The sequence below is a fragment of the Corvus hawaiiensis genome, chromosome 2, assembly GCF_020740725.1.
Source record: "Corvus hawaiiensis isolate bCorHaw1 chromosome 2, bCorHaw1.pri.cur, whole genome shotgun sequence".
Classification (NCBI taxonomy): Eukaryota; Metazoa; Chordata; class Aves; order Passeriformes; family Corvidae; genus Corvus; species Corvus hawaiiensis.
In genome coordinates this window covers 65,216,687-65,244,181 of record NC_063214.1, presented here as the reverse complement: position 1 = coordinate 65,244,181, position 27,495 = coordinate 65,216,687, and the positions used below count along the sequence as shown (strand labels likewise).

Below are 27,495 nucleotides of genomic sequence, written 5' to 3'. Positions count from 1 at the left end.
CACAAAACAGAAACACGGACACAGGAGGATGATGGAAACACTGCCACTGTTTCGGATAGGGATTATGTCTTTTCTGTGTCATTCTGCTTTCTTAACCCAATATCACCAAGACGGTATAAAAGTAATATGAGAAGTATAATTATATATAATATATATGTATATGTAAGTGTACGTATATATGTATATATTGCTCTCTACAAATACCAGGACAGAGGTTCTAGTGGAGGTGGGGGCCGGTCTCTACTGTGACTGCAGTGACAGGACCAGAGGAAATGGCCTTAAACTGAGACAGGAGAGATTCAGATTAGATATTAGAAAATTTTTTTCACTGTTCAGATGGTCAGGCATTGGAATAGGTTGCTTGGGGAGGTGATGGAGTCACCATCCTTGGAGGTGTTTAAGAGGTGTCTGGATCTGGTGCTGGGTGATTTGGATTATTGGACCGGATGATCCTAAAGGTCTCTTCCAAACCCGGTGTTTCTACGATTCTATATAATAATATATAGTTACATATGAAAGTCAGTGCTCTAATTATACAAAAAGGTCACACAGAAATAGGTGAACCACTTTCCACCTGTCAAACAGGGGCTTGAGGAATGGAATCGTAATCTTCAACAAAGCCACTTGTTGGAAATCGCCATCCTAGGCCAAAGAGGTGAGGGACCCGCCCCGTGTTCAGACGCTGAACAGAGACGATCCAGAAAAGACAGGATTTGCAGGGTAAGGAAATAAACTGTCCCTTCCTGTGTGTGTGTGTGTGTGTACCTCGGAGGCGGCGGTACCTCAGCCCGGCGGGATTGTCTCGTTCCCTGCGGGAGTTGCCCCCGCGCTGCACGCGCGCTCCGGCGCTCTCGCGGGTCCGGGCGGGGCGGGCCGCGGGGCCGCGAGCGGACAGCGGGGCCCGGCGCGCGCCGCTGCCCCAGCGGAGGCGGGCACAGCTCCCGCCAATCGGGAGGCGCCGCTGCCGCCGCGCGGGCGCGGATTGGCCGTGGGGGGCGCGGGGGGCGGCGCCGGCAGTGGCGGGACCGTTCGGACGGCGGGACGTTGCCGGCTCCGCCAGCCGCGGCCGTTGGGAGCGCGCGGCCGCGCGCGGCTCGGGCGTGGCGGGATTAGGGGCTTCTCCTCGCTAAATCCTGCGCTGCGGTGAGGCTGCGGCTTTAGCGCTGAGCCCCGCTCCTCCCCCCGCGGCGCCCTGCCTGGCCGAGCCCAGCTAAGCCGCGCTAATCGCAGGCGCCCAGCTCGGCCGGGGCGCCGGGCCTGGGCCCGGTCGCGGGCAGCGCTTCCCCCCTGCCCATCTCCCTTTCTCGCCCGTGCGCGGCCATGGAGCCGCCGCGGCCGCGTTACTGTGCCCCGTCCTCGCCACCGGGTCGTGGCGGGCGGGAGAACAAGGGGCTCCGTCGGAAGGGCCCGCCGGGGACCGGGAGCGCGGGGGGCCCCGAGGAGGCGGCGGACAGCAGGAAGCCCAAATTCGTAAGTACGAGCCGGTGTCGCGGCGGGGGTGCCCGAAGAGTGGGGCCTGCCAGGCCTGTGCCGAGGGGGCCCGGCCGTGCGGTGACACCCCCGTGTCCCCCCGCCGCCGTCCTCTCCGGGGCCAGTCACTGCCCCGACAGCGGGGCACCGAGTGGGAATACGTGGCGCCGTCAGGTTCAGGTGGGCTTCGAAGGCTGATCGCGCTTGCTCCAGCTCGCCTCTTGCTTGCCCGCGTGAAAGGATGCAGCAAGTTTTCAGGTCTCTTCCGAAAGCTTCTTCACAAACGTTCATTGCCTTACTTGCTGCGGGACAGCTATGGGCGCAAGGGGAGTAGAACAGACTTCCAGCTCTGAAACGGTGTTACTTTTAATAGGACTGCGGTGGTTTTTTGTTTGGGTGGTTTTTTTTTTACTTTAGTGATATAAAGTCTACAGGGAAAAACCAGGTCTTTGAATTTAAAGGACATAGTTCTCTGTAGGCCTGCTTTTACAAGCTTTTGGCTAGTACACCAAGAAATTGGGAATCTTGAGACGGCTTATAATTGTTCGCAAGATAATGTGTCTGTAAGATGTGCTCTAACTAAAGAGTACTCAGAAATAACCAGTTTGTGTTTGAACGTCATGAAAATTCCAAGCATTAGAGCTGGGACCAACATATATTGTACAGGCCTTGTATCCACAGAATCAGTTGGGTTGGAAAAGACCTCTGGAATCATCAAGTCTAATCGGTGACTGAACACCACCATGTCAACTAGACCATGGCACCAAGTGCCACATCCAGTCTTTCCTTAAACCCTTCCAGGGATGGTGACTCCACCACCTCCCTGGGCAGCCCATTCCAAGGTCTAATCACCCTTTCTGTGAAGAAATTCTACATAATGTCCAACCTAAACCTCCCCGGTGCAATTTGAGATTGTGTCCTCTTATCCTGTTGCTGGCTGCCTGGGAGAAGGGTCTGACCCCTGCCTGGATACAGCCTCCTTTCAGGGAGTTGTATCCAGCAGTATCTGCCACATGCAGAGGAGATGCAGCCCATGCTCATATTTAGGTGATGCACGTTGGTCTTTGTTCAGTGGTCTCTGAGCCCACCTACTCTAAAATGTATTTATTATGTAATTACAAGAGATGCCATAACACTTATATTAGACTCTTTATTCTAAGGTATATTTGTGTAATATTCAATACTTGAGTGTCTGGCACTTGTGCACAGGTTCAAAAAAGTTAGCCAATAAGCAGTATCAAACAGGCTGGCCAGACCTGTTCTGGAAGGTGACAGCTTGCTCCTGGAATGTTCCTGTTTGCTGCAATCTTTGTGTATTGTGGCTGCAGAGATTGCTGTTTGAGCCATGTCCCTGTGCCTTTTTTTACATGTTAGAATGGGCGTATATGAAACTGTGACCAAGAGCTATTTGCTTGGCTTCGTAAATGGCTGTGTATCTACTGGGGACATGTGTTTTAGTCATGCAGGTGACATGGCTGGACATGTGTAAGGCCCAAAAAACCTCACTCGGTGAGGCTTTTGAAAGGGCTTATGGTTGTTCCTGTACTCTGAGTTAGATGCCTGGGAGAAATACCAACAAGATATCCTCAAGATGTCAAAACAACAAAAAAGACATTACTGGCAACCTCAGAAGATCAAAGAACTTTGGCGAAAGGTTTAGTGCGACATTCAATCAACATAAAGAACTTCTCAAAGCATTAACTTAGCCCATTTGACTTGGCAAACTTTAAGCCCGTTTGATTTTGAGATGCTCAAAAATTCCAAGAACAGGGAATTAGAAGAAGAGAGAAAGAAAACCAGAAAAGATATAGAAAAGGACACATATAGCTACCAGCTCCTGGGTTCCAGTAGTGTTCAGCTGACAGAAATGCCAAGAGGAGTTAGGGTCAAGACGTGCTTGCCTTGTGTTCAGCTTTAAATATGCCTTGACCTTCCTGGGCCCTTTCCCAAGGTGAGACCTCTGTTCATTTGGCCACTCAGGAGCTGGGTTTGGGACTCCAGAGGCAGGTGTGGAGCATTGCCTCAGCTATGGCAGGGATTGGCAGCCACTGTGGGGCTGGGATACAGGCGCCAGGAGTGCGGGTGTGTGCGGAGCAGGGCATCACCTCACTAGGGCAAGGCCGAACCTGCCCCTTTCCCCACATGTATGCACCCCAAAATGTCTTGGGACACCAGATCTTCCCAGTCTCTCACAACATGCTTTAACATATGATCTGTGAGGCGAAACCTGTGTGGCCTGGCCATTGTAGAAGATTGGATAGTGTTGTTGGTGTATGACTTGAGGGTTGGATTATTCCTTTTGTGAGTGAGAGACATGGATTTTTGTGTTTGAGACTGACAAGAGCTCTGAGTCAAGAGGTTTTACTTATTACCGATACGTTAACTGCCCAGTTCTTACGCAGTTAAAATAATTGTAGTGGTTTTCATTTTTTCCTCTCACATTATGTGTTAAAACAGAAGTAGTGTGTTGCCATCATGTTCAGTTTTGCTAACCATGTGTTAAAATGGCAGTACGGTAGTTTATAGGGATTGGACCACTGACAGAAATGTGATAAAAGCCATTGAGGCTTTTTTACTTAGATGAAATCTCGTCTTTTCAGTGAGAGAAGAGCTTTTCTTTGGTGCAGGGGAGCTTGTTTGGCACATATCTAAGCTTCCTAGGCTATGCAAGGGTGATTTTGATAATGTTTTGATATAGGCATCAGATGACTTGTTTTTTTGAGGTCATGGTGTTGAGGTCACAGCTACAGAAAATAAAGGGGGTCGAATTTGGGGTTCTGACTCAATTTTATAGGGTATATAATCTTGTAGGTAGGTGTGGGTTTTGATAATTTTTTTTTTTTTGGCCTCTTCCTGTTCACCTGCCCAGTTTCTCTTTAAACAGGGATAGATGAGAATGTCCTTAATTCATGAGAATGCTTTGTCAAACTGCAGTTTTCAAAAGAGTTTCACCCTAGATGATAGTCCTATTTTTCATCTTTAAATAATCTCTTAAAGCAAAGATTTTATCCTTGGGTGTTGATAAGGACTGAAGAATTATGGATTGAACATGGATTGTATTCTAGGTGTGCCATTAACTCACTGGGTGACCTTATTGCTCTCTACAACTGCCTGAAAGGAGGCTGTAGTGAGGTGGGGGTCAGTGTCCTCTCCCTAGTAGCAAGTGACAGGGCAAGAGTTCAGGGCCTCAAGTTGTGCCAGGGGGGTTTAGATTGGGTGTTAGGTAAACTTTCTTCACTGAAACGGTGGTCAAGCACTGGAAGAGGCTGCCCAGGGAAGTCTCATAAGATGTTTAAAAGATGTGCAGATGTGGCACTTAAGGTCGTGGTTTAGTGATGGACTTGGCAGTGTTTGGGTTGTGGTTGGGACTTGATGATCTTAGAGGTATTTTCCAACTTGACTTGTTTGCATCTAGCTCTTCCTGTAATACATCTTCAATGTAATTTTATTAGTTAAGTTAGTTTTGTGTCAGAATGTGTAAAGCCTGCCTCTCACCCCTTCAGGCTCTCTGTAATCCAGTCTTAGATTTAGCCTGTGCCCATTTCTGTGTTTGGAACACTTAGAGTGCCATACCTCATGTTATCTCAGTTATGTTTCTGTCTGTTGTACGTTTGTCAAATTAAATTAGCTGTTAGATTTATTGACCTCAAGTAATACAGATTATGTGCATGTAATATTTCTCAGTGTGCAAGGCTTGAAAATAAGTTCCAGTCAATGCAACATATTGATCTGTCATAGCAGATATGCTAATCTGAAAATTAATTTGATTCCCTGACAAACCTTGAGGTGAAATTGGATTGCTGGTTGACAAAGGTGACATCATTAACATGTACCTCCTTTTAAATTTTTTTTTCCCTTCTAAAGAAGATTTTTTTAACTGAGGGAAATACTGTTTTTTAAAACCCACTGCATTTGAGGGGTGGAGAGGGGAGAAAGAGGTATTGGAATCAACCACTACAACTGTTTAGCGCTGTCAAATGAGGCCTTGAAGGACTCTTTCTGAATAAACTAGCTTCTCAGAAGAAGTGAATGAGTTTTAAGCCTCAGTTGTCTCGGTTCTTTTGCAGAATAATTTAAAATATATTTTTTAAAGGAGTGGTGGTTCATTTTGAAGCACATAACAGCCTGACTTTGTTCAGCAGTACTTTGTTCAAGTTTTTAGAAGAGTGGGAGTTTTAAAAGGGTCAAAGATTTTCTGTGGTACTCTGGTACTTCAGCTTATTAAAAGCTTGTGCATCTACTCTTGTGGTTTAGGACCTTGTAAAAAGAGGAAATCTACTGAAGGATGGCAGATACTATACCTGTTCTCTATGTATACATTGACTGAGCAAGAAGCTTCTGAAATCTGCTGGGGCAGGGTGGGGTAAAAAGCAGTTGTTTTCCTCTTCCTCTCCTTGATTCCCTCCTCGCCTTAGAAATGTTTGGAAATCATTACAGTGAGTGCTAGATTATGTGACTTTCAACTGCACTTTACTGATACTACATCTTACAGACACTAGTCCTCAAAAGATCAACTTCAATTTCTAGCTCAAATTAGAGGTGTTTCTATTAATTTCAGTATACCATTGACCTGACTTCAGTGACTTTCAGGTTACGTTTTTGATTAAGTTCTTTATGAAATTTATGAGTCAAGAAGGGTTTCTTGTTTACACCAATCTGTTAAAAATAGACAAATTAACAGTTGCATTTAACAGTGTCTATAAATCAAAGAAAGATGTAGTTAAGAGGAAAAGCACTTCCATTTCTCTGGCATAGAGTAGAAAGGTAAGACCAATCTGTGTCAATATCTTTAATTACAAAGTGACTGAATTATTGCTGCAGTTACGCTGCAGTGTAAGACCTTGAATCTAAATTAGTCTTTTAAAGAAATGATTGCTGAACAGATGTTACCTAAAACACTTCATCGCAGCTTTGTAAAATTGTAAATTCCTCATGCTGTTATTTTTGTTGGCATGAATTAACACTGTGGGTTATGATATTAAATTTTAGTGCTGTGTTCTAGCACTTTGTTATATGGTCTTACCTGTAAGCACCAATTTTGAGTTTAACTCATCAATGCCTAAAGAATATCACTGTGTAGAACCTGTCATGTTAAGATAGTTTTGCCCCTGATTGCTTTCCAGATTGCTTTCCAAGCAGCAGAGAGAGAGTGTGTGATAAAGCCATTATCTAAATGCTGAAGTAGTAGATTGGAAATTAAAAGCAAGAAATGCTGTGCAGTTTGTAAATTGTGCTTTCAGACTGAGGTAGCAAAATTACTGAGGGAATATTGTTACAAAGGAAATCCTAAAGTAATTGCATTCACTGTAATCATCCAATTAACTTTTCTCTGAGTCTACAGGTTTCCTTCAGTCTTTGATTCTGTCTTCTACTTGTTTTTCTGCTGGAGAATATTCTTTGGGGAAAAAACCAGCTAGTGTTGAATCTTTTTTTGGTGTTAAAATTAGTGCCAATGTGTTCTTGCTCACTTTCGAATTTACAAAGGTGGAGAGGGGATTATGTGATTGCATGTACATCCCTAGTCTTTGTCTTATTTCAGCATTCAGGCATAAGCTGGCTGGGTCTTCTAAAACTCACCTTGCTTAAGCCCTCCTTTTTTCCATTTCTTTTTTTCTTTTCTTACAGCCACATGCAGACTGGAAGCTCTTTGTAATGTATCAAAGAACCTATACAAGTGCATGGTGGTTTGGAGGGGGGTGTTTTATGTGGATTTGTTTCTTAGTTTTCATCTGCAAAAAAGGCAAAAATGAAGATTGCAAAAGATCTGGACTGTGAATTTTTAATGTTTTTGTAAATTGAAGTGCTTCAAGGTGGTGGAGGACATGCGTGTTGAAATTGTTTAGTTCGCTGACATCCTGTTACTTTGCATGCCTAAAACCCCTCTCATATTGGCAGGGGTGTATGGCAGGATGCTTGTCTGTCTTCTACTTCCATTCCAAATCGTATTTTGTTGGTCTCTCTGTCATACTAGCAATGTCCATCCCTGCCAGGCATGATCTGAGTTCAAGCACCAAACATTCTGTATTTAAACAATCTGCTTTCATTCAGAAAGTTAGATGAGTAACATCGTTTTGTGCTTATGCCACAGTTAAAAGACCACTTGTGGAGAATGTAGATGCTGCCTCTTCTGGTAGAGTGCCAAAACTCTTAGATGATACAGACTATACTCAGTATTGTACTAGGGTAGTCTTTGCTGGTTCCAGGCCACACTGACCTGTAGTGCTGGTGGAAAAAATGCTGAAGACATGGAATCAGAGTCCCATGTGAGGTGTCATTCTGAATTCTGATCCTGTTTGCCTGAACTGCTTGTACCACATCTAGAGAGAGTGTAGTCTGTAAATATGCATATGCAAAGATAGGGAAATAGATGTAATGACACAAAAGATCAGACTAGTACTGTTGATCCCATTAAGTGGGATTTGTCATTGCTTTGCTTTGCTTCACTGTCTCTACCTGGACTTGACTGTGGTAATTATATAGGCAATGCCTCAAGTTACTAAATTCCATCTTGCAGATGAACTTCAAGTATGTGCTGCTGTTTGAATCTGCAGTATAAGATCATAATCTTGTGTATGACTGTAAGATTCTTTGCTGTGAATATATATGAAGCCAAATAGTATTTGGCTTCGTTTAGCTGTGTGGTGTGAAAGTTGCATCACACATGGCTTCATCATGTGTGACCTTTCCAAGAGACCCAGTACTCTTTCTGTCTCAGGAGCAGCCGTCTTGTTGCTGTGCTTGTGTTGTGAAACTCAGCCCTTGTATCCTGTACCTTTCGGCTTCTGTTTAAGGCTCTGACTATCCTTGGAATTTTTGAGCTCGGGCTTTTGCCAGCTCATCAAGAACACTGTACCATATGTGGCATGTGTGTATATCCCTCGTCTTATGACACTGGTTATTTAACAGTGTACCTGAGGGACATCATCTCCCATAAGGGGTAATTCTGTCAGATTGCTTCCTTTCTTCAAAAATTATACACCTATGCATTTGTTTTTCATTGGACTTATCTTTAAGCAACCTGCTTCTACTCAATTGCAAAACAAAATGACCTCTTCCTCCATGTCCCAGACTAAAAACTAAGTTACCTTGAAGAGTGCAATTTTAAAATTTAGTTGTTTATAAAAGTGTATAGCTGAAGACTAAGCAATGGTGTTACTTCTACTTTTCTAACTATAGGTGCTACTGATAAATCTGTCCTTCTGAACTGTCCTAATTAACTCTTTAATATCTTCATGCTTTTGTGTATCTCTGACTAGAAAACATAATGTCAGCATATTTAAAATATTGATAATTTGTTTTTCAGTTTTGCATATCTATTTTCTACATCATAGTCTAGAGGAATACCTGTACATAGCTGCTATGCTTTCAAAGCAATAATTTTGTTATTGTGGAGTAGTTCATGGAAGGCGCAAAATAGCATGTAAATATTTTCATCCATTGCAAAGCAGTATTTTGTAAATTTACTTAATGTTTTCAGCACTGACTGAATGTTACAGGAATATTTCTTAAGCCATATTTATTTACTTGCTGGCCTATGTTTAAGGCAATGTGTTCACTTGAGCAGAATGTGTCTTTTGTGAACTGATATATCTGAGCCTGAAAATAGAAATGTGTCCCTGTGGTAGTACACCACTCCAGCTTTTACCTTGTCTTTACCTGATTCCCAGTCTAGTTATTTTTCCTCTTACTAGAAATGTGTTTTGTTTGGCCTGTCAAGAATAAAAATATGCTCTTGTTCTTGAGTTACAGCACTCCTCTAAATGTAATGCCATTAAAAGATCCAGTGTGGTAAGTTTCTTTGTTGTTAAGACCACATGTAATGTTTCACATCTCTGTATCCTTGAATACTATAGAAGACCAATAAAGCTGTCAACTGATTTTACTTTGTACAGCCTTGTCAGAAGAGAAGGACTTGGTGAGGGAGAGGGAAAAAAAATAACCCCAGTACTTATGTTTTAACCAACTCCTCTGACTGGGAAGCATTATAACATAAAGTTCACTACATAAGTCTTTAGAGATGTCTTACAGCAAGTCATTCAGCCTTTTAATATTGGAGTGCTGAAAGAGCTGAACATTAGGTTGTAGTTTGCATGGAGTTTCTTCTCCTTTATAAAGAAAGTATCTAAATACATCACCAGTGTTGATATTTAGTCAAACTAGACTCTACAAACTTCTATGAAAGAAATGCTGGTATTTTTAGACTCCCGTACTCCAGGTATCCAGTAAGACGAAGACTTTGAGAGAAGACTCATATCTGTATATCAAGTTTGTTATACCATTATGGTGTCCTTAATTGGCTGTGTGGTAATGTTTTTTCACTAATTAGTCAGATGACATGCATCAGTGAGGTATTCTGATCTACAAAATGGGAAATGTTTCACCCTTTATCATAGTAAATTGCATTGCTGAATTTCGCAACTTAAATGAAAAGTAAGGTACTGGCTTGATCTATCCCACTAACTTCTGTCTTCTTCGAGGAACAAAACCTGAAGCTGAAATTGCCTGGTTACCTGCATGATGACAGTGTCTTGTATGGAGGAGTTGCAAAACATCCAACATCTGTTCTTAAGTGGAAATTAACCTGATGTTGTTGCTTCCCTGCGTTTTTTTAGTAACAGGAGTGTACATGAATTTGACATGAGTCTTGAATTTCCACTCAAAGCTTAGAATGCACGTTGTTTTCATTCTAAGCAGATTATGTAATCTCCTGCCATGTTAGAGGAGCTCCTGATGGTATTTGTGCCTTGCTTAAGGCTTAGTGATTTAAGTCATCTGTATGAAAAAGGAATACATTTTTATGTTCTTCACTACCTAGTTGCAGTGTCAGACCATATGTTAGTATTTTCTCTTGCAGTTTAGCTCACTTAAGGATAGAAGTATTATACCAAACATTGCTAAATGCAAAGTCATGAGCTTTTGCAAATGACACCAGTTAACACTTTTACTGTCTTTGTAGCTATTTAGCAGAATGGGAAAAACAAGTAATAAAACCCAGTTCTATAGCAGTGTGTGGGGCAAAAGTGTGATCTACACGTGTGGCCGGAGAACACCAGTTAGAAGACTGGGATACAGATCTTCAGTTTCCTGGCTGGACTGGAGTATTTTCACTTAGTTGTTGTTTTCATTTATTACAAATCCTCACCTATCAGAGCATGGAATGGAATTATAAAGGTTCAGTAGTGACCTAGCTCCTTTTTAAACAATTTTTTTTTTTTGATAGTAGAACTTAGTGTGTCACTGAATAATGTGTTTCCTTGCACCTCCTTTGATTTTTAACTTCATAACCATTCATCAGACACTTCTTCCTCAGTTTCTTGACACTATTCAGACTAGACCTCTTGTGTCATAATACTTGATTTAACACAAATTGTTCTTTAATTCTGAGGGATGAGCCAGGGAAGATGTCAGAAGTACTGATCATAGAATCATTAAGGTTGGAAGCCTCTGAGATTGTTATCATTAACCTAGCACCACCACTTCCACTGCCAAACCCAAGTGCTACATCTCTGCATGTCTTTTGAACACTTCCAGGGATGCTGATTCCACCACTTCCCTGGGCAGCCTGTTCCAATGCCTTGCTACCCTTTCAGTGAATAAATTTTTCCTAATACCCAAGCTAACCTCCACTGGTGCAACTAGAGGCCATTTCCTCTTGTCCTATTGCTTGTTAACTGGGAGAAAAGACCAACCTGCACCTTGCTGTAACCTCCTTTCAGGTTGTTGTAGAGAGTGATAGCCAATTATTGTTGACTTGGTGAAGAGTTTCCAAATCTGGTTAATTAGGATATAGTCATTGACAGTTGCTATAGCTGTTGCCACGCTGTGCACACCAGGCAGAGAGGGGAGTCTTAAGAAAAGGGTAAGAGCCTGTCTCACTAAGTATGTGACTTCACATTCTTGACATTTTCCTGCCTAGTCTGTTCTCAGCCTCTTCATAGAAACAATACATGGGATCCCTGCAATGCTGACTCATCAGTCGCCAATGATCTGTGCTGCTCTTTGGTTTTATGCAATAGCTGTATGTCCTAGCACATGCTGTGTTTGTAAATGTGCAGTGGAGTGCAAATGTTGGTCCAGGAACTGCTGTTTTGAGTGATCTACAGATTCGTTGGATATTACTATTATTAAATGCTTAGTTCAGTTTCTGCTCACAACTTTGTGCTCTGCTTGCCACAGAAGCATTGCATGAGACTATTCAACAGTGTGAGTAGTTTGAGTGTTGCAGCTTGACAGATAGTTTTGAACTTCTGAGGAGCTCTGTGCTCTTCTGCTGAGTTTGAAATCTCTGGATGATTTGTTGTTGGTGTCCCCCCAGCTGTCTTGAGAAGACACATATCTAGTAGCTGAATTATGTGCAGGTCAACTGTATATTTAGCTATAGAATATAATTTAGTTATGAAATACAATAAAACACAACTTGTTTCAAGCTATGCTTGGTTCATATTCTTCTGATACTCTGTTGGAGGATCAAATGGAAGATTTTTTAAATCCGTATAACTTGCTGTGCGTTGTAAACCAGGAAGGTACAACTTGCTGAGAAACTTGCTTTATTTCAAGTGTCGAGATTTAACTTGCATGTGATTTTGAATAAAAGTAGCTATAACTGAGCTTTTCTTTTTTTTTATTAACTGCACAATTTTGACATGACTGCTTTCCTGTTTGATTTACAGCATTTAAATATCAAGACACTGACAGATGATGTGGTAAGACAACTTAAGTTTTGCTTTGGCTATGCTAAGCAAATAACCTTACTGCTAATGCAATAGAAATAACCTTACTGATACAAGAAACTATCTTAACTTTGAAGATAATTTAGTTAATTGGCAAAGTCTCACTGAACTGGTAATTATCTGTAACGTAATCAGTACGAGTAGCAAAAATGTATGGATGGCTTTGAAGTATGCTGTAATCACAGCTAAATGAGCCTGACACAGGTAATTGTGCCAATCTACATGCAGTATCGTTAAGATATCTGTGATTGCATGTTTAATATTAAAGTTACTTAGGCTGCATGGCTAGCTTAAAATAACATGTTTAACAAAGTAACATTTACTTGTGAAACTCATTAATGCTTGTTCAAACAAGGTTAAGTATATTCAATGTCATGCTTAACAATGTGTTTCTCAAGTTTGATCAGAGATGAGGTTCTGTATGTGACCACAAACCAGATTTTTTTCTTGCTCTTGAAGTTACCTATTTCACTGCCTGTACTGCTCTATTGTAGGTAATAATATTTTTTCTTAAAATACATGATTTTACAAAGTCTTTGAATTTGCCTAGAAAGTAATGTTTTGTCATCACCCAAAGATCAGCTGTTACAACTTCAGTGTTATACAGAGTTCTTGATGAAGTATTTCTGTGTGTAACTGGGAGCTGAAGTGCAGAGAGATGGATGCTGGACAGTGCAACACATGCTGAGAAACACGGCAGTTTGCCAGCTTGGGAACCAGCAGCCAGGTTATGTGGATTAGGTGTACAGACTTAGTAGTGTTGAGCATATTGCCTCTGCCTGTCTTTCCTAGTTTGACTTAAGTCATCTGTTTCTATTTCTTTAGCAGAGTTTCGTTGGATGGAAATTGTTATTAAGAAATTTGAGTCTGACTGGCTGATAATACAAGTTTGATTGTATAAACTTGTGTTTATCTTAAAGAGCTAAGGAAATGCTATCAGCCCTCTGAAAGCAAAAGTATTTTTTGGTAACTAGAAAACAAGTTTTGATAGTGTCATGTAAGGGTTATAGTTGGGGTGCACAAGGTATTGCGGTTTGTTTTTGTGAGATGCTTTTTTTTTCCGGTTAAAGAGGCTAGACTGCTGCCTTATTGCACTTGTCCAACTTGTAATTGTAGCCCCAAAAAGTCAGTGGGTTTATTGTGGATTTTTAGGATAAGGACAAAAAGCCTGTCAGCTCTATAGTAAAAAAACTTTTCCCCAACTCCTTAAATTTCTCAGAGTATAGCAAACATCCCTTAACAGAGTAATGAAACCTCTTTTGCAGAGTAGTACCAAGTTGTTTATATTAATATATATTTTTTAAAAGGGAAATGACAGCTATTTAGTAAAAGGCTAACAGTAAAAAAAATTACAACACCGCAACATTTGAGATCTTTTAAATAGTTTTAAAGGTGGATATTCTGTTTACTTGCAACATCATCTTGGAATGAGGATATGCTTTCAAATGGACACTTTTTATCCCTCTATTTCAGTTTTCCGTTGATTTACTCTTTCTGTGTCTGATTCTGGGACAAGGACAAAATTTGTAGTAAGAGAAGATAAGGAAATTGAAGGTTTAAGATTACTTGATTTTGTAGCTTTCAATGAAATAATGTATTTCCTTCTCATGGGCAATCATTTGCATGTAAACTTACTGCTGCATTATACTTTCTAAATTATTTATGTTTTATTACACCCAACCCATTTCTTATAAATACAGTGTTGTGTGTCGGTGACCAGGAACTTTTTTTGTTTTTAAATTCAGGTATGTTAGCAACATGTTGAGAATCTAAAATGCAGACTGCTTTTCAGTATTTAAATTGTATTATTTGTGAGATGCTGACGAATTGTCTACTTTTAGTGTCAAATCCTCATTAAGTTCAGAAACACCTTGCTTTTTACACATGCTTCTTTTAGCTTGTTTGTTTACTAACTGCAAAGATGGCAGTTGCATTCTTGCTCCACAGAGGAGTGGAAAGCAGGTACCTGAGACGTCAAATTATCTCTCTCAAGTGCTCCACATTCCAAGAATCACAGAATCATCAATGCTGGAAGACACCTTCAAGATCGTGTAGTTCTACTGTCAGCATAGCACCACCATAATCGCCCCTAAACCGTATCAAGTGCCGCATCCAGATACCTCTTGAATGCTTCCAGAGATGGTTAGTCTATAATGCTCCTGGACACCTTATTCTAATGCCTAACCACTCTTCCAGTGAATTTTTTTTTTTTCTGATGTCCAATCTGAACCTCCCCGGGTGCAACTTAAGGCCATTTCCTCTCATCCTTCCACTTGAGATGGCAGAAGAGGCCACCTCCCACCTTGCTAAAACTTCGTTTCAGGCATTTGTAGAGAGCAGTGAGCTCCCCCCGAGCCTCTTCTTCTCCAACATAAACAGCCCCAGCTCCCTCAGCTGCTCCTCATAGGACTTACATTCTAGACCCTTCGCCTGCTGCATTGCCCTTCTCTGGACACACTCCAGCGCCTCAATGCTTTTCTTGTAGCGAGGGGCCCAAAACCGAACACAGGATTCGAGGTACAGCCTCACCAGAGCATCACCAGGGGAATGGTCACTGCCCTGGTCCCGCTGGCCACACTATTTCTGATACAGGCCAGGATGCCATTGGCCTTCTTGTCCACCTGAGCACAGCTGGCTCACGTTCATCCACTGTCAACCAGCGCCCCCAGGTCCTTTTCTACTGGGACATTTTCCAGCCACTCTGACCCCAGCCTGTAGTGCTGCAAGGGGTTTTGTTCAGGATATGGCACTTGGCCTTATTGAACATCAGGCCACTGTTCTCAGCCCACTGTCTTGGGGTGACTTTATGATGTGTATCCCATATCACTGCCCTATGCCCAGAAATTAACTTTGTGCCTTTCTATGCCTCTAAATTGAGCCTGAGAGGGGGAAGGAAAAACTGAGAAAAACTTTTTCAAAGCAGTTTGCAGCTTGTTCAAGGTCACACAGAGATAGCAACTTTTGCCCAGCTGCAGCAGGGGAGCGAGGAAGCACCCAGCTTGCTTTTTCCCTGAGTCAGTTTTTTGGCCAGTTGTTCAGCTGCTTTTTCTCCAGAGAGAGACTGAGAGTTGAATTTTTCCTTCCCTGGAATTTTGGATTTTCTCCCTTTTCTACTGGACTGCATGATTGCTTTAATATCAGAGCACATCGGGAGGACTTTTCACCGGGCACAGAGGGCCTGGCCCCGGCCCAAGCCCCAGCTCCGAGGAGACCAAAGGGAGGACTCTTAACACTTTCCCAGGTTTTTTCTCCACAGCAAGAGATTTTATTATTTAGCATTATTATCCTTTTCCCATGTGTTTGTTAAATAAATAGCTTTTATCTCTTTCACTTTCCTTCAAGAAAAATTTATTTTCCCCGAACCTGGTGGGGCAGGGGCGGTGACGTGCCTTCTCTCAGAGGATATATTTCTAAATTTGGCCAAACCGGAACACCCACCTATCTAGCCTGTCCAGATTCCTCTGCAGAGCCTTCCTGCCCTCCAACAGATCAACAGTTGTCACCCAACTTGGTGTAATCTGCAAGCTGACTGAGAGGGCACTTAACCCCTTTATCCAGATCATTGATGAAGATGTTAAGCAGGACTGGCCCCAATACTGAGCCTTGGGGAACCCCACTTGTGACTGGCTACCAACTTGATGTAGCACCACCATTCACTACAGCTCCCTGGATTCGTCCATCCAAACAGTTTTTCACCCAGTAAAGAATGCACCTGTCCAAGCCATGAGCAGCCAGTTTCTCCAGGAGAATGCTGTGGGAAATGGTGCGAAGTGCTTTAGTGAAGTCTAGGGAGGCACCATCCACAGCCTTTCCCTCATCCACTGAGTAGGTCGAATGGTCATAGAAGATCACGTTGGTCAAGAAGGACCTGCCTTTCCCAAACCCGTGGTGGCTGGGCCTGATGCCCTGGTGGTCCTGTACATTCTGTGTGATGTCACTCAGGATGATCTGTTCCATGACTTCTGCTGGTACTTAGGTTAATTTGACAGGCCTGTGGTTCCTTGGATCATCTTTCCAATCCTTCTTTTAGGTGGGCCTTATATTTTCTAATTTCCAGTCAACTGGAACTTCTCCAGATCATCAGAACTGCTGGTAAATATTTGAAAGTGTGTTGGGTGAGCTCTTTAACCAGCTCCCTCATTATTCTCTGGTGCATCCCATCCAGGCCCCTAGACTCGTGGGTGTCTGATTTGCAGAGCAGATTACTAACCATTTCCTCCTGAATTATGGGGGCTTCACTTGGCTCCCCATCAGTAACTTGCATCTCTGGGAGTTGAGTTTCCTGAGCACCACTGGTTTTGATATTAAAGACTGAGGTTAAGAAGGTGTTAAATACCTCAGCCTTTTTGTCATCCCCGGACATGATGCTACCCTCTGCGAGCAGCAAAGGATGGAGCCCTACTTTTCTGGCAATGTATTTATTGAAACTTTTGTTGTCTGTAACAACAGTGGTCAAATTAAGTTCCAGTTTGGCTTTGACTCTTCTACTTTTTCTCCTAACATAACCTTTCAACATCCTTGTAGTCCCCCCAGGTTACCTGATCCTCCTTCTGGAGGTGATACACTTTTCTTCTTTTTTCTTTTTTCCTCTCCTCTTTGCCCTGAGTTTCAGCCTAAGTTCTCTGTTTAGCCAGGCTGGTCTTTTTCTCCTCTGGCTTGTCTTATGGCATATGGGGACAACTTGCTTCTATATCTTTAAAATTTCCTTCTTAAAGTATGTCCAGCTTTCCTGGACTTCTTTACCCTTCAGAATTGACTCCCAAGGGACTCTGTCAGTCTATGTCCTAAAAAGGCTAAAGTTTGCCTGCCAGAAGTCTGAAATGGCAGTTCTGCTGGTGCCTATTCTTACTTTATTCAGAATTGACAACTTCATCAATTTTGCGCTCGCTGTGCCCAAAATGGCCGCCGTGAACCAAATCACCTACCACTCCTCTGGTCACAAACAACAGATTTGTTGGAACAGCTCCTCTGGTAGGCTGGGAGGGGATTCACCTGCCACCTGGGCAGGGCCCTACCTGCATTTTCCCTGTCTCTTAGGTCCCTTCCTGCCTGTTGGGGAGAGGATCTTCCACTTCCTGAGATGCAGTTTGCTGGCATGCCAGCCTCAGCATTGGCAGAGAGAGAGAGCGTGAGAGTAAGGCTCAGAAAGGTTTACAAAACCTGCATATTAACAGAATTTTATTAAAAGGTATCTTATGAAGACAAAAATGAAAAGCATACTGAAATTCCTTATAGCATAAAATTAGACTGATTGCATAGCAACTGCTTTAAAGATTAGAAAGGCTGTATAATTTTCAGTATATAGAGAAAAAAGATTCAGAGTGAAATATTGTCTGCACATTTAGGATGTGATTGTGCACATGCCTAAATTCTATAAATTTTAGATTGGTAAAATAATCTCTGAGATTGAGCGTATTAGGAATAAGAAGTCATTTTATCAAAGGGATTCTTCTGTGTATCTTGGTTTATCCAAGTCTTGCTCTTCCTATAAGCTCTACTGCTAGAAGTGGAATTTCTCACATATTAAGAAGTTAATCTTGTAGAGCAATTTTACTGTCAAAGAAAGAATATATTTTTTAATCTTCTGGAGCTTCAAGGAGGAAAAAATATGTTAAGAGGTCTTTGACTCAGAGTCATTGAAAGTAACTTCTTTGATCTTTTGAGAAGTATTTCTGCTGGTAAGTGGGTTGCTTTAAGTTCTGAAGATACTGGAATAAATTGTTGCAACCCAGTTCGTTGTGTCTGTTTCCTATCCAGTACGAATAATAACTACTTCAGGTGAAGACACAGGATTTGTTCCACTTTGTATTCTTCTTTTGTTCCTTCCTATATTGTTAATGTTCCTCTAAGTTTTGTTGCGTGTCAGCATCAGGGTTTTACAGCATGACTGAGCTGGTGGCTTCTGTGACTAAAATGACTTGCAAAATGTCTGGGAGACTGAGCTATGCTGCAGTGCTTGAGCAGATTTTTCAGATGTGAGAATGTGTTTACTGAGTATATAAATAGCAGGCAGTTAAAAATGTGAACTTGAAAATAAAGGGTGGCTGTACTTTTTGTCCTACATGTCTATAAGGCAGAGTGAGAAGAACACCTGGAGAAAGAGCAAAAGCTGTAAGCAGTACTCTTGGCTTTATGCCTTCACTCAGGAAAAGAATATTTTGTACTTGTATATATTTCATATCAGAGCTCTGCTAATAGATTCTGCTTAGTGATCACTATCAGTGTCTTGATGGTCCATATATATGTATGTATATTTATATATATGTGTGTTTCTTTATGAGAATGGGAGTGGAAGAAAGAAATCTGTTCAGTACTTCTAGTAACATATTTTAGGTTAAAACATAGTAATTCTGTGGTGCTATGTCTTCATAATGAGGTATCAGAAGTTGTGTACTCAGAAAGACAACCTATGGGGAAGATACCTTCCTACATCTTTCTTCCCTCCTCCTTTCATTCCTTTTCCTCCAGGCTGATTACAGTAGCCTTTGAGAACTTTCAAGATTCTGAACATCCTTTGAATACCCTTGAAACCAACCTGATCCTTTTTCTGGGAGCCAGAATGTTGCTGCGTATGGTTCAGGTGTTGTTTAAGATCAGAGTCTTAATTAAGAACATCACCCAGACATTTGCCCAAAAGCTGGATAGTTTGGGGTGGAGTAGTGTGTGGGACTCTATGGGCCAGTACCTAGGGCAGTGGTCTGTGTTTGCACTTTACCCATAGCAGGTGGGTAATCCAGAAAAACTAGTAAAAGTTTTGGCCTTGGAAAAGGTGTGCTGGCAACCTAGGAGGGCCCAAACCGCTGCAGTGTATTGGTGCCTGGCCCAGGCCTACCAAGACATGTCCAGGACTGCAGAGTGCCCTCAGGAGGGAAAGAAGGTCTCTGAATCTGACAGTGGAACACGAGGCCCTACAGCTGCTCCAACCACGGTGACAGACACTGTGGTTAGTTCAACCCTGATGACGAACACTGCCACTGAAGCAGAGAAACAACATGGGGTGGTGTTACTTGCTCCTGTACACAAGCAGAAGAAACGTATATGAAAGTCATCCTTCAAAAAAGCTTTAGCAAAAGCTGTCAAGGAGATCAAGGAGGTTGGAGAGGGTGGAGATGATGAAGAAGCAGGGCCATCACAAGGGCCATTTTCAGTGGTATTACCAAGGCCATCACTTACAGTGATACTGAATGAGTTTTTATACATGCAAGTGCTGGATTTCATTTTTGAGGAATTTCTTAATATAGGAATAGGTGATTTGATGTGTTAATTAAGGGGGAGATGAGGGAGGCAGGGTGGCAGTGAAGTGACACCTTTCACTCCTGCCTGCATAGCAGCTCTGTTAGGAGGTGATGTCTTGATAAGCTGCAGCGCCAACAATTAGTCTAGCAGTAACTAATCCATTAATTCCTGCATTATCAAGTGTGTAAGTTCAATATATGCCATTTTCTTACAGAGAATGGTATAAGAAGTCATCACTAAGATCAAAATGAGAGCACAAATAGATTTACTTTCTAGGGACCTGATCAGAAAGGGTGATGAGCCGGAAAGTTTGTATTTTGGATCTGTGTGTGACTTTGATTTTTCAGGGCCGTGGTGTGGGCATAAAATCACTTTCTTATTTCATGGGCTCTCAGTGGAATAGTAGTGGGTCTACGAAATAAACAAATGAAACTTGGCCATCTATCCTCTATGGTTGCTTCATTTTGGCTCATACAGATATTATTCTTATTGTCCTAGAGCACTGTTCCTGTATGCATCTATATGTATTAATTGGTAAAATAAATACCAAAAAATAGAAGAGATACAAGGTCGAACTTGCTTTAAACTATAGTGAAACTTTGTATCAAAGCTAAGCTTAGGTATAGCCTGTTGGTTAGGCTGATTTAAAATGTTTTGGTGTAACATGGAAGATTATTGAACTTTTTTTTTGTTATTTCCTCCTCTATGCACTTGGATTGCCAGCAGCATCAGTGGTAGATTTCATTACATCCAAGCAATGAAATTTCTATTCTTTCTGTATAGTGCTTTCTGTGGACCATGAAAGTATTCACCTGTATGGAATACTGAGAAGTATTAACTTTTCTGAAGCACTATCAATGTATAATTCAAAAGGGAAGAATATTTAGAATATCCACACTGTACTGCTGTGCAAGTCTTGTTGTGAATTCCCTTTTATTAATGTATGGGAATCTTCTTTTTAGACTGCATTGTTATAAATTATTTAAACTGATTAGTTTGACACGTGTTTAAATGTGCTTATAATCCTATTATCTCAATTTGTCTTACATGTTCTGCCTGATCAAATATATTCCAAGATGTGCTTTCCTCCTCTAGGATGAGTGGTGTAGGATTTGGTGAATATGGGGAATATGAATATTATAGCATAATGTATAATGATGGAAAACATCTACTATAGATTCAAGAGAAGTTAAGGCAAAAATATAAACTAAAAATGGGAACAAGTGAAATACCTCTTTTCAAGGAGGAATAGGCTCTTTTCCCTGAATAAGGGCTGTCTGTTTCTAGTGGACCTCTGGGACTGCACGGGGTATTTCATGATGAATCTGCCTGGCCAGAGCTGCTCTTGCTTCTGCTGTGTGGAGCAGGAGATGGAAGAGGAAGCACTTGGGGAGCACAGACTGTAAAGAAGGGACTGAGATTTTTCAGGAGATACTGGAAAAGGAATTTAGGGCACAGCTGTCTTAAACCTGATTTGTTCTCTGTTCACTGATTCAAGGGCTGAAATCTGTTATTTCAGCCCGAGTGTCTTCCCTCTACACCTGCTTCAAGTCTGCACATGAACCATCTGCAAATACAATGGCTTGTGTCTTAAGTTATGCATTTTATAGTGACAATGTGGGGGCATGGAGAAGCTACTGGCTAACATTCTTTGGAGCAGGTGTGCTGCCTTTCATCAGTGCTCTGTGAAAGGCATTGCTTGAAAAGAAAAATCTCATATAATGGGATTTTTTTACAATTCCAGTCTAGTCACTTCAGTTCAAAGTCTGGCTTCATCCCCCCACGCTTACTGTAGACTTCTGATTTTAAAAGCAGGAAGGGAAATTGCTTTCTAGTCAAGATGTAAGATGGTTTTTGCCACTGATGACTCTCCACTTCCAGTGATGTTAGCCTCCCTTATGCTTTTGTTGCATTCTTCTTCTTCCTGGGTCTTGCCTATGTAATTATTCCTGTAGAGTATGCTCTTCCTCATTGCCTGCTGGTTTGATGTGACACAGAAGGGCCCCATCATCCATGCTGAGCTCTTTTGTGTTTATGCTATATTAACTTTCTGCTTTTGCATGTTCTATCACCATCTGTGAGTGGCTTACAATCTATTTCTCTGTTCCAAAAACTGTTTCTTTTCAGTTTTGAGCAGGAAGAATTAAAGTCTTTATATTTTCCCTCTAAACCTCTCTTCATGGATGTCTGATAGTCAATTCTTGCTCTGACTAGAGTGGAACACTTGTACCCAATTTTTGCTACTGATTTCCTTTGCTCTCTCTGATCTTAATTCCACAGATGCTATAATAATTTTACTTGTCATTTAGTTTGGTAACTGATGTACTTGTCTCAAGATACTTATCTTAAAGATATATTGAAGCCTCAGAATATTTTTGCATAGGATTCCAAGATAGAAGTCTGTTGATGTGGTTGAAATCTTGTCCAAAATCTCTTATGCATCAAATGTTTCTGTAACTTTCTTTTGTGTTGACAAGTGTGATTTTGCTGTTCATATCTGTTCAAAAGGGTGCTACAAAGATGATGAAGATGTAGTGCATCTCATTATGTGTCAGCTGCTTTTGGGTTCTGTTGATTCTTGTCCATGTACCTTAAAACACACAAACTCTAGCACTGAAAAGGTGTGAAGTCTCACTTAGTAACTTTTGATCAAAAAGTTGATAAATACCTAACCAGGTAAAAATCCCACTACCCAAACCACATTTCCAAAGAAGGTTTTTGGCTACTGAGAGGATAAAGAAATCCAGAGCTATTGATGTGTGCTGGGGATTAGTCATAAGGATCATTCATGAAATCATAAATGTACCCTATGTAACTTTAATAGAGAAATCAATGGTTTTGCCAAAATGAATTTCTTAATAATTGGAACAAAGGCACTAAATTTTGTATAACATGATGCAAATAAGAAAATAAATAGAACCATGTCTTAGTTATGCTAACTTGTCTTTTAATAAAAAGTAGTTTCTTTGCATATCTATATATTCTACAGCCACGTTAGGAATACAGCTGTTTCTGAGTAACTAAAACCACTGTAAAACTAAGCTTTTGGTAAATAAGCCTGCTTTCTCGTATTCTACATGTAATGCTTGGAAAGAATTCTTCATAAATTGGTTTTGTAGATATCTATTCCTCCAAACTTTCTGTAAAATTCTGATGTTCTGCTTGATTTCTCTCTAATGTAATGGGATTCTGGTTGGTTAACTCCAGTGCTAGGCAACTGACCGTCATATGTATCTTTAGGAAAACCCTTTAGAATAAGGCAGTTAAATAACAGGTAAGCTACCACAGAAAAATAAGGATGTTTAACTTCCAAGAGCACCCATCTTAATAAGGGGTACATGGAATGGAAGCAGCATGTGATATGTTATACCTTTTGTGTTTTCAGTTGGATAGATTTGCCAGTATAAGAATTCCAAAAAGTAAGAAAGAAAGACCTCCTCTGCCACATATGAAGCAGTCACATTCTACAGATTGGTCATCCACACCCATGGACCCGGAGGATTTTGCTCCAAAACCACTGTCGGAAAGAGAAATCATAGCACTGTTTGAAAAAATGATGGTAAGAGTCTCACACTTTCTTTTACTTAAAGAATGACAACATGGCTAAGTGATAGGTGGAGCACATATTCTTCACTGCATGTGTTCTAATCTTTACCTGAATTACTAATGTTATTGTTGTTAGTTGTAATTATGTGGTTATTAGGGTTTTTCTCAGGGAATAAAGTATTGGAATTATTTTTTTTAATCTTTTGCTCCAAGTATATTTAAAATAGAATTTACAAGCAAGCTTGTGCAACACATTTTGAGGAGGAACAAGAAATGGGGGATCTTTCTTCCTTTCAAGATTATCTAAAACCTTTACAAAGAGATTTTATGCCTTCAAATGTCACAGCTACATTTAGTTCTGAATTTATATGCCATGTCACTCTTGTACAAAAAAAGAGACTTGCCTCTAAGGCAGCATTTGTCTGCAAATTTGCTTCTTTCCTTAGCTGGCATTGTTAGTGCACAAAGAACAGTCACAAAGATCGTGTGGCATTGGTAGCACCTCAATAGGTTGAGCTTTTTGTCGTGATGATGACATTTTGGGCAATTGAAAACTAAACACGGAGTGGCCATGAGAGAAGAGTGACTGAAATCTGAAGAGCACAAGAGAACATTAACAAGGAGAATGATGCCTAGATTATTATTTCTTTCTCTGCCTCACAGCAAGTAACAAGTAACTCTTGAAACACAAAGGGACTACCAGGGACTGGCATGTGGAGAAAATGAAATGCACTGTGAGAGAAGTACCTTTGTGGAATTTGTACTTCCTAGTACTCAGTGATGGTAGCTTAGTTTTGAAGAAGGTTTTGTAGAAAGAACTATAACTGAGAGATAACATTCAGGATTGTCATGGTTAAGTTGGTGAATGAAAGGAATAATTAACTGTGTTACCAACTTTTGTATTTATATGTGTTGCCAAATGGTTCATTTCGTCGTGTACTTTGATGTCTTGCTTCTGTTAGAAGTTTCACTGTAAATGATAGTTGCTCAAATGTTAGGAAATGGGAGAATTTTTTAAATAAAGTTTGAAGGTGTGCCTCCTTCCACATACCCCTGCATTTAGATTGTATTTCTCTGCCATCCTGCAGACATTCTGGTATAGGATAGTCTGTGATGTTATACTATGGCGTAAATAAATAGAAATTTTCAATAAATCCTCAGAAACCTACTACTGCATGTCTAGATAAATATAAATGCTTATATCCATGGATCCTGAAATAATTAATTCCAATTTTAAAGCTATGTTGTGAAAATATGTTAAAGTAGTGATGACATCTGGATAATTTGAAGGCTTTTCTAGTTTCGTTGAATAACAAAGTACTTAAACTTGTATTTGATAAGCTACTTTATCAGTGTTGTTTTATCTATAACATGTACCACAGAAAGGATTTTTCAGATTATCCATGTGTGAATGGGCTGGAATAATGCTAGTTTAGTCACAGTAGATTACATAGCTAATTATATATTGTAGCCTCTAGTTTGCTGTTCTGATCAAATTAAGTGATTTTAGAGGGGTGGATTGGTGAACAATTTGAATGTTGTAGCCAGACTTCTAGAACTAATTTTGCACAAAAAAAAAAATTCAATGTGTTAGTACTGAAGGGAGAAGTTTTTAAAGTCTGAGGGTTTACTGAATGTCTACATTATACTTGGGGTTTTCCTGGATGCATATGGCTTCCTTCTTCCAGTATTTTATGTCTTGTGTATTTTTCATGGGAAAAATTATGAAAGAACTCATAAAACCAGACAGTTAATAATTAACTGTTATTTAGCTCCTTTTATTTTTGTTAGTGCTATTAGGAAAATATACATGTGAAATGATGTATTCTTTTTTTCCAAAGAGGTATTGCTCACCTGTAGAATATATTTCAATTATTTAAGAAATAAAAGGATGGAGATTAAATATTTTATTAACTAAGCAATATCTGTTGTGCCCATTGTGTCACTGAATACTTCTAATCTGTATAAATTAATTGTTTTAATGATGTTTCATTTGTTAAAAACAAGAACAAAGAAATTACTTTTTACTGCACACACAGACACAATATTTCCCATAAATTAACCTGCTGTTATATCTAGGCTTATGGAATACAGTTTGTGTTGACAGGTTTCTTAATTCTTGGATTTTTTTTTTTTTGCATTTAGAAGTTAGATACTTTTATTTAAGTTTAAAAGCTACTTTCGAGAAAAGATAAAAGCAAGTTTGAAGGAAACTGCTTTAAATAGAAGAATGAACTTTGCAATACCTACTTGATAATGTGAAAAGGTTGTTTTTTTACTTTAGGTTAAGTTCAAAATTAACCCTATCCCAGCTGAAACCAGGACAGGGGTCAAGCATTTTCTGCAATAACTTCTTGGATTATAATATAATAATATCATAATAGCTTGGATTTATAGAAAAGTGTAAATGTTTCTAGGAACTGTGCTTGATTCTGTTCTATTCAGCATGAAAGCTATTGACAGACAAGAAAACTTAAGTTTTGGTGCAGTGTAAATTCTAAGGCTTGTCTGTGCTGTTTGTCTTTGATTTCTGACTAGGTGAAATAACTTTGATATCAGGATGGTTACGCAGTGATTTTGTAGCATTGCTCCTGCCAAAGCTGGTGGGGATTCACCTCATGAGTCTCAGCTGAAAATAACTGCAGTAATTCTTGCTAAGCTTGGGTAATGCACATAGTAATGTTGTATGTGCTTTATACATGTGTGCCAAAATTGTTAATTGTTCCCTAAAACTTTTTGTTTCCCTTTTTCCTTTTATTCTTTAACCTACACCATGATAGGAAATGTCATTTCTCACAGATGTGCAACTGATTATAGTGACCAGGGCATTTCTTGGCTAAAGCAGTAGAACTCCCTGTGTCAGAAATGTTAGTGACATTCAGAAGTGTCACTTGTGGGGTTTTGAGTGTAGGTCTCTCTCTGCTCTTTTTGACCTCTGGATTTATGTTGGAGTGAATGAATTATGACGGGGTTTTGATAGTAGTTGGAGGTGTTGTTTTAATCTTTAAGGATTTGGGCCTCGCTTATTGCAAAGGTGATTATTAATTTGTGAACTACTTTCAGTGCAAACCACATTCTGCTGCCTAAGATGAAGCATTTGGGAATGGAGGAAGAGAATTATGGAATAAATTAAAATTTGAAATGGAAATTAAAAATATGCAAAATACTGGTTTGAGTACATTTATAAATGTTTTGGGAAGTATTAAACAATCCTTTTCTGTAGTTTGGTGCATGTGTATGAGAAACTGTAGGTCTTTCCTAAGAAGAGAAAAATGGTTGTGATGCACTTGTTAATCCCAGCACAGTTGACTGGTTTTTTTTTTTTTTCAGTCTGAGTTCAGAGGGAATATGGATAAGGGTTTTTATGGTTTTGATTAACATCTTATGAAAAGTTGTTTGCCTAACAGCATTCAGTTGTCTAAGTTCGTATTTTTGTATCTTTATTCTTTATTTTATTTAAGTCAGTCTCTTATATTTGAATAATTCTGTTGCTGTATGACATTTAAGGCTGTTTTTTCCTTTTTTTCCTCTCCCATTCTAGGAAGATATGAATTTAAATGAAGACAAGAAGATGCCATTGAGAGAAAAGGATTTTAATACCAAAAAAGAAATGGTGATGCAATATATCAGCACTGCTTCTAAGTGTGTAAGTAAATGACTAAAAGCTTACATTGTTTCCTGTTGGACAGAAAAAGTGATTCATACATGTTACATTCCTTTGACTAACTTCTGTTTCTCACAGTGTCCTTTAATAAAGTTTGTGTCTGTCTTATTATTTTACAAGATACAGTGGCAGATGGTCACTTGAAATGTGTCTTTTATACACAAACCAGCATGTCTTTTTGGTAAAGGTAGGTCTAAGAGTGGAGAGGAAAAGATTCTGCAAAAACTTACTGCAAAATCTGGTGTTGAATCTTTTTCTTTTCTAGCACTGTTTAAAAGAATTCCTCAACTGGTGAGCCTTTTTCATGCCTGACTTAACATAGAATTCGTGTTTGATGCTACGTAATAGCTGATAATGAAAATGTTGTGCACAAAATCAGTTATTGTCCATTATTTTACCTATAGAGATAATGACTGGTTGTTTTAAAGCAGTGCAAGGAGTTGTATGTAAGTGCCAGATTAAGGATGCGGTTGGCATAAGAAAAACGGCTTAGTTTTTGCAGAGTAGGAACTGCCTCCCGTGCTAAAGGCTGCATGGCTAATCCTGTCCTCAGATATTCTGAGTGTTTTAGAATTCATATGTTTGAATCTTTGACTTTCACTGCTGTATGTGACTAGAGATAACAGTAAAAATTGCCTGTATGCAATTTTACCTAAACACTGAGAAAATAAAACATTAAGTATAGTAATTTAACTGAGATATTTATCTTACTGTCTACTTCAAATGATGTACCTTATTAGTGTAATGCTCTAGCACTTTTAGGAAGCTAGGTATGCCTAGTGCAGGACTGAACTTCCTGGAGATTATTTAAGATTAGTTCATCAAAGCTACTAGTCCTTCTACAGCATA

At 40.1% G+C, this 27,495-nt stretch overlaps 1 protein-coding gene across 4 annotated transcripts in view; it reads left to right on the top strand.

Moving 5' to 3' along the window:
- The first annotated feature begins 1,085 nt into the window (after positions 1 to 1,085).
- DIAPH3 (diaphanous related formin 3) overlaps positions 1,086 to 27,495 on the top strand; it is a 210,119-nt gene continuing 183,709 nt past the window's right edge. For 2 of the 4 annotated variants that reach the window (XM_048295462.1, XM_048295461.1), the window contains exons 1-4: positions 1,087 to 1,470; positions 12,141 to 12,173; positions 22,822 to 22,995; positions 26,524 to 26,628. In XM_048295462.1, the coding sequence (XP_048151419.1) occupies positions 1,321 to 1,470; positions 12,141 to 12,173; positions 22,822 to 22,995; positions 26,524 to 26,628 (462 nt within the window). In that variant the 5' untranslated portion in view covers positions 1,087 to 1,320. Of the gene's footprint in view, positions 1,471 to 12,140; positions 12,174 to 22,821; positions 22,996 to 26,523; positions 26,629 to 27,495 lie in introns of all 4 variants that reach the window. The other 2 variants (XM_048295464.1, XM_048295463.1) reach the window with 2 other exon arrangements.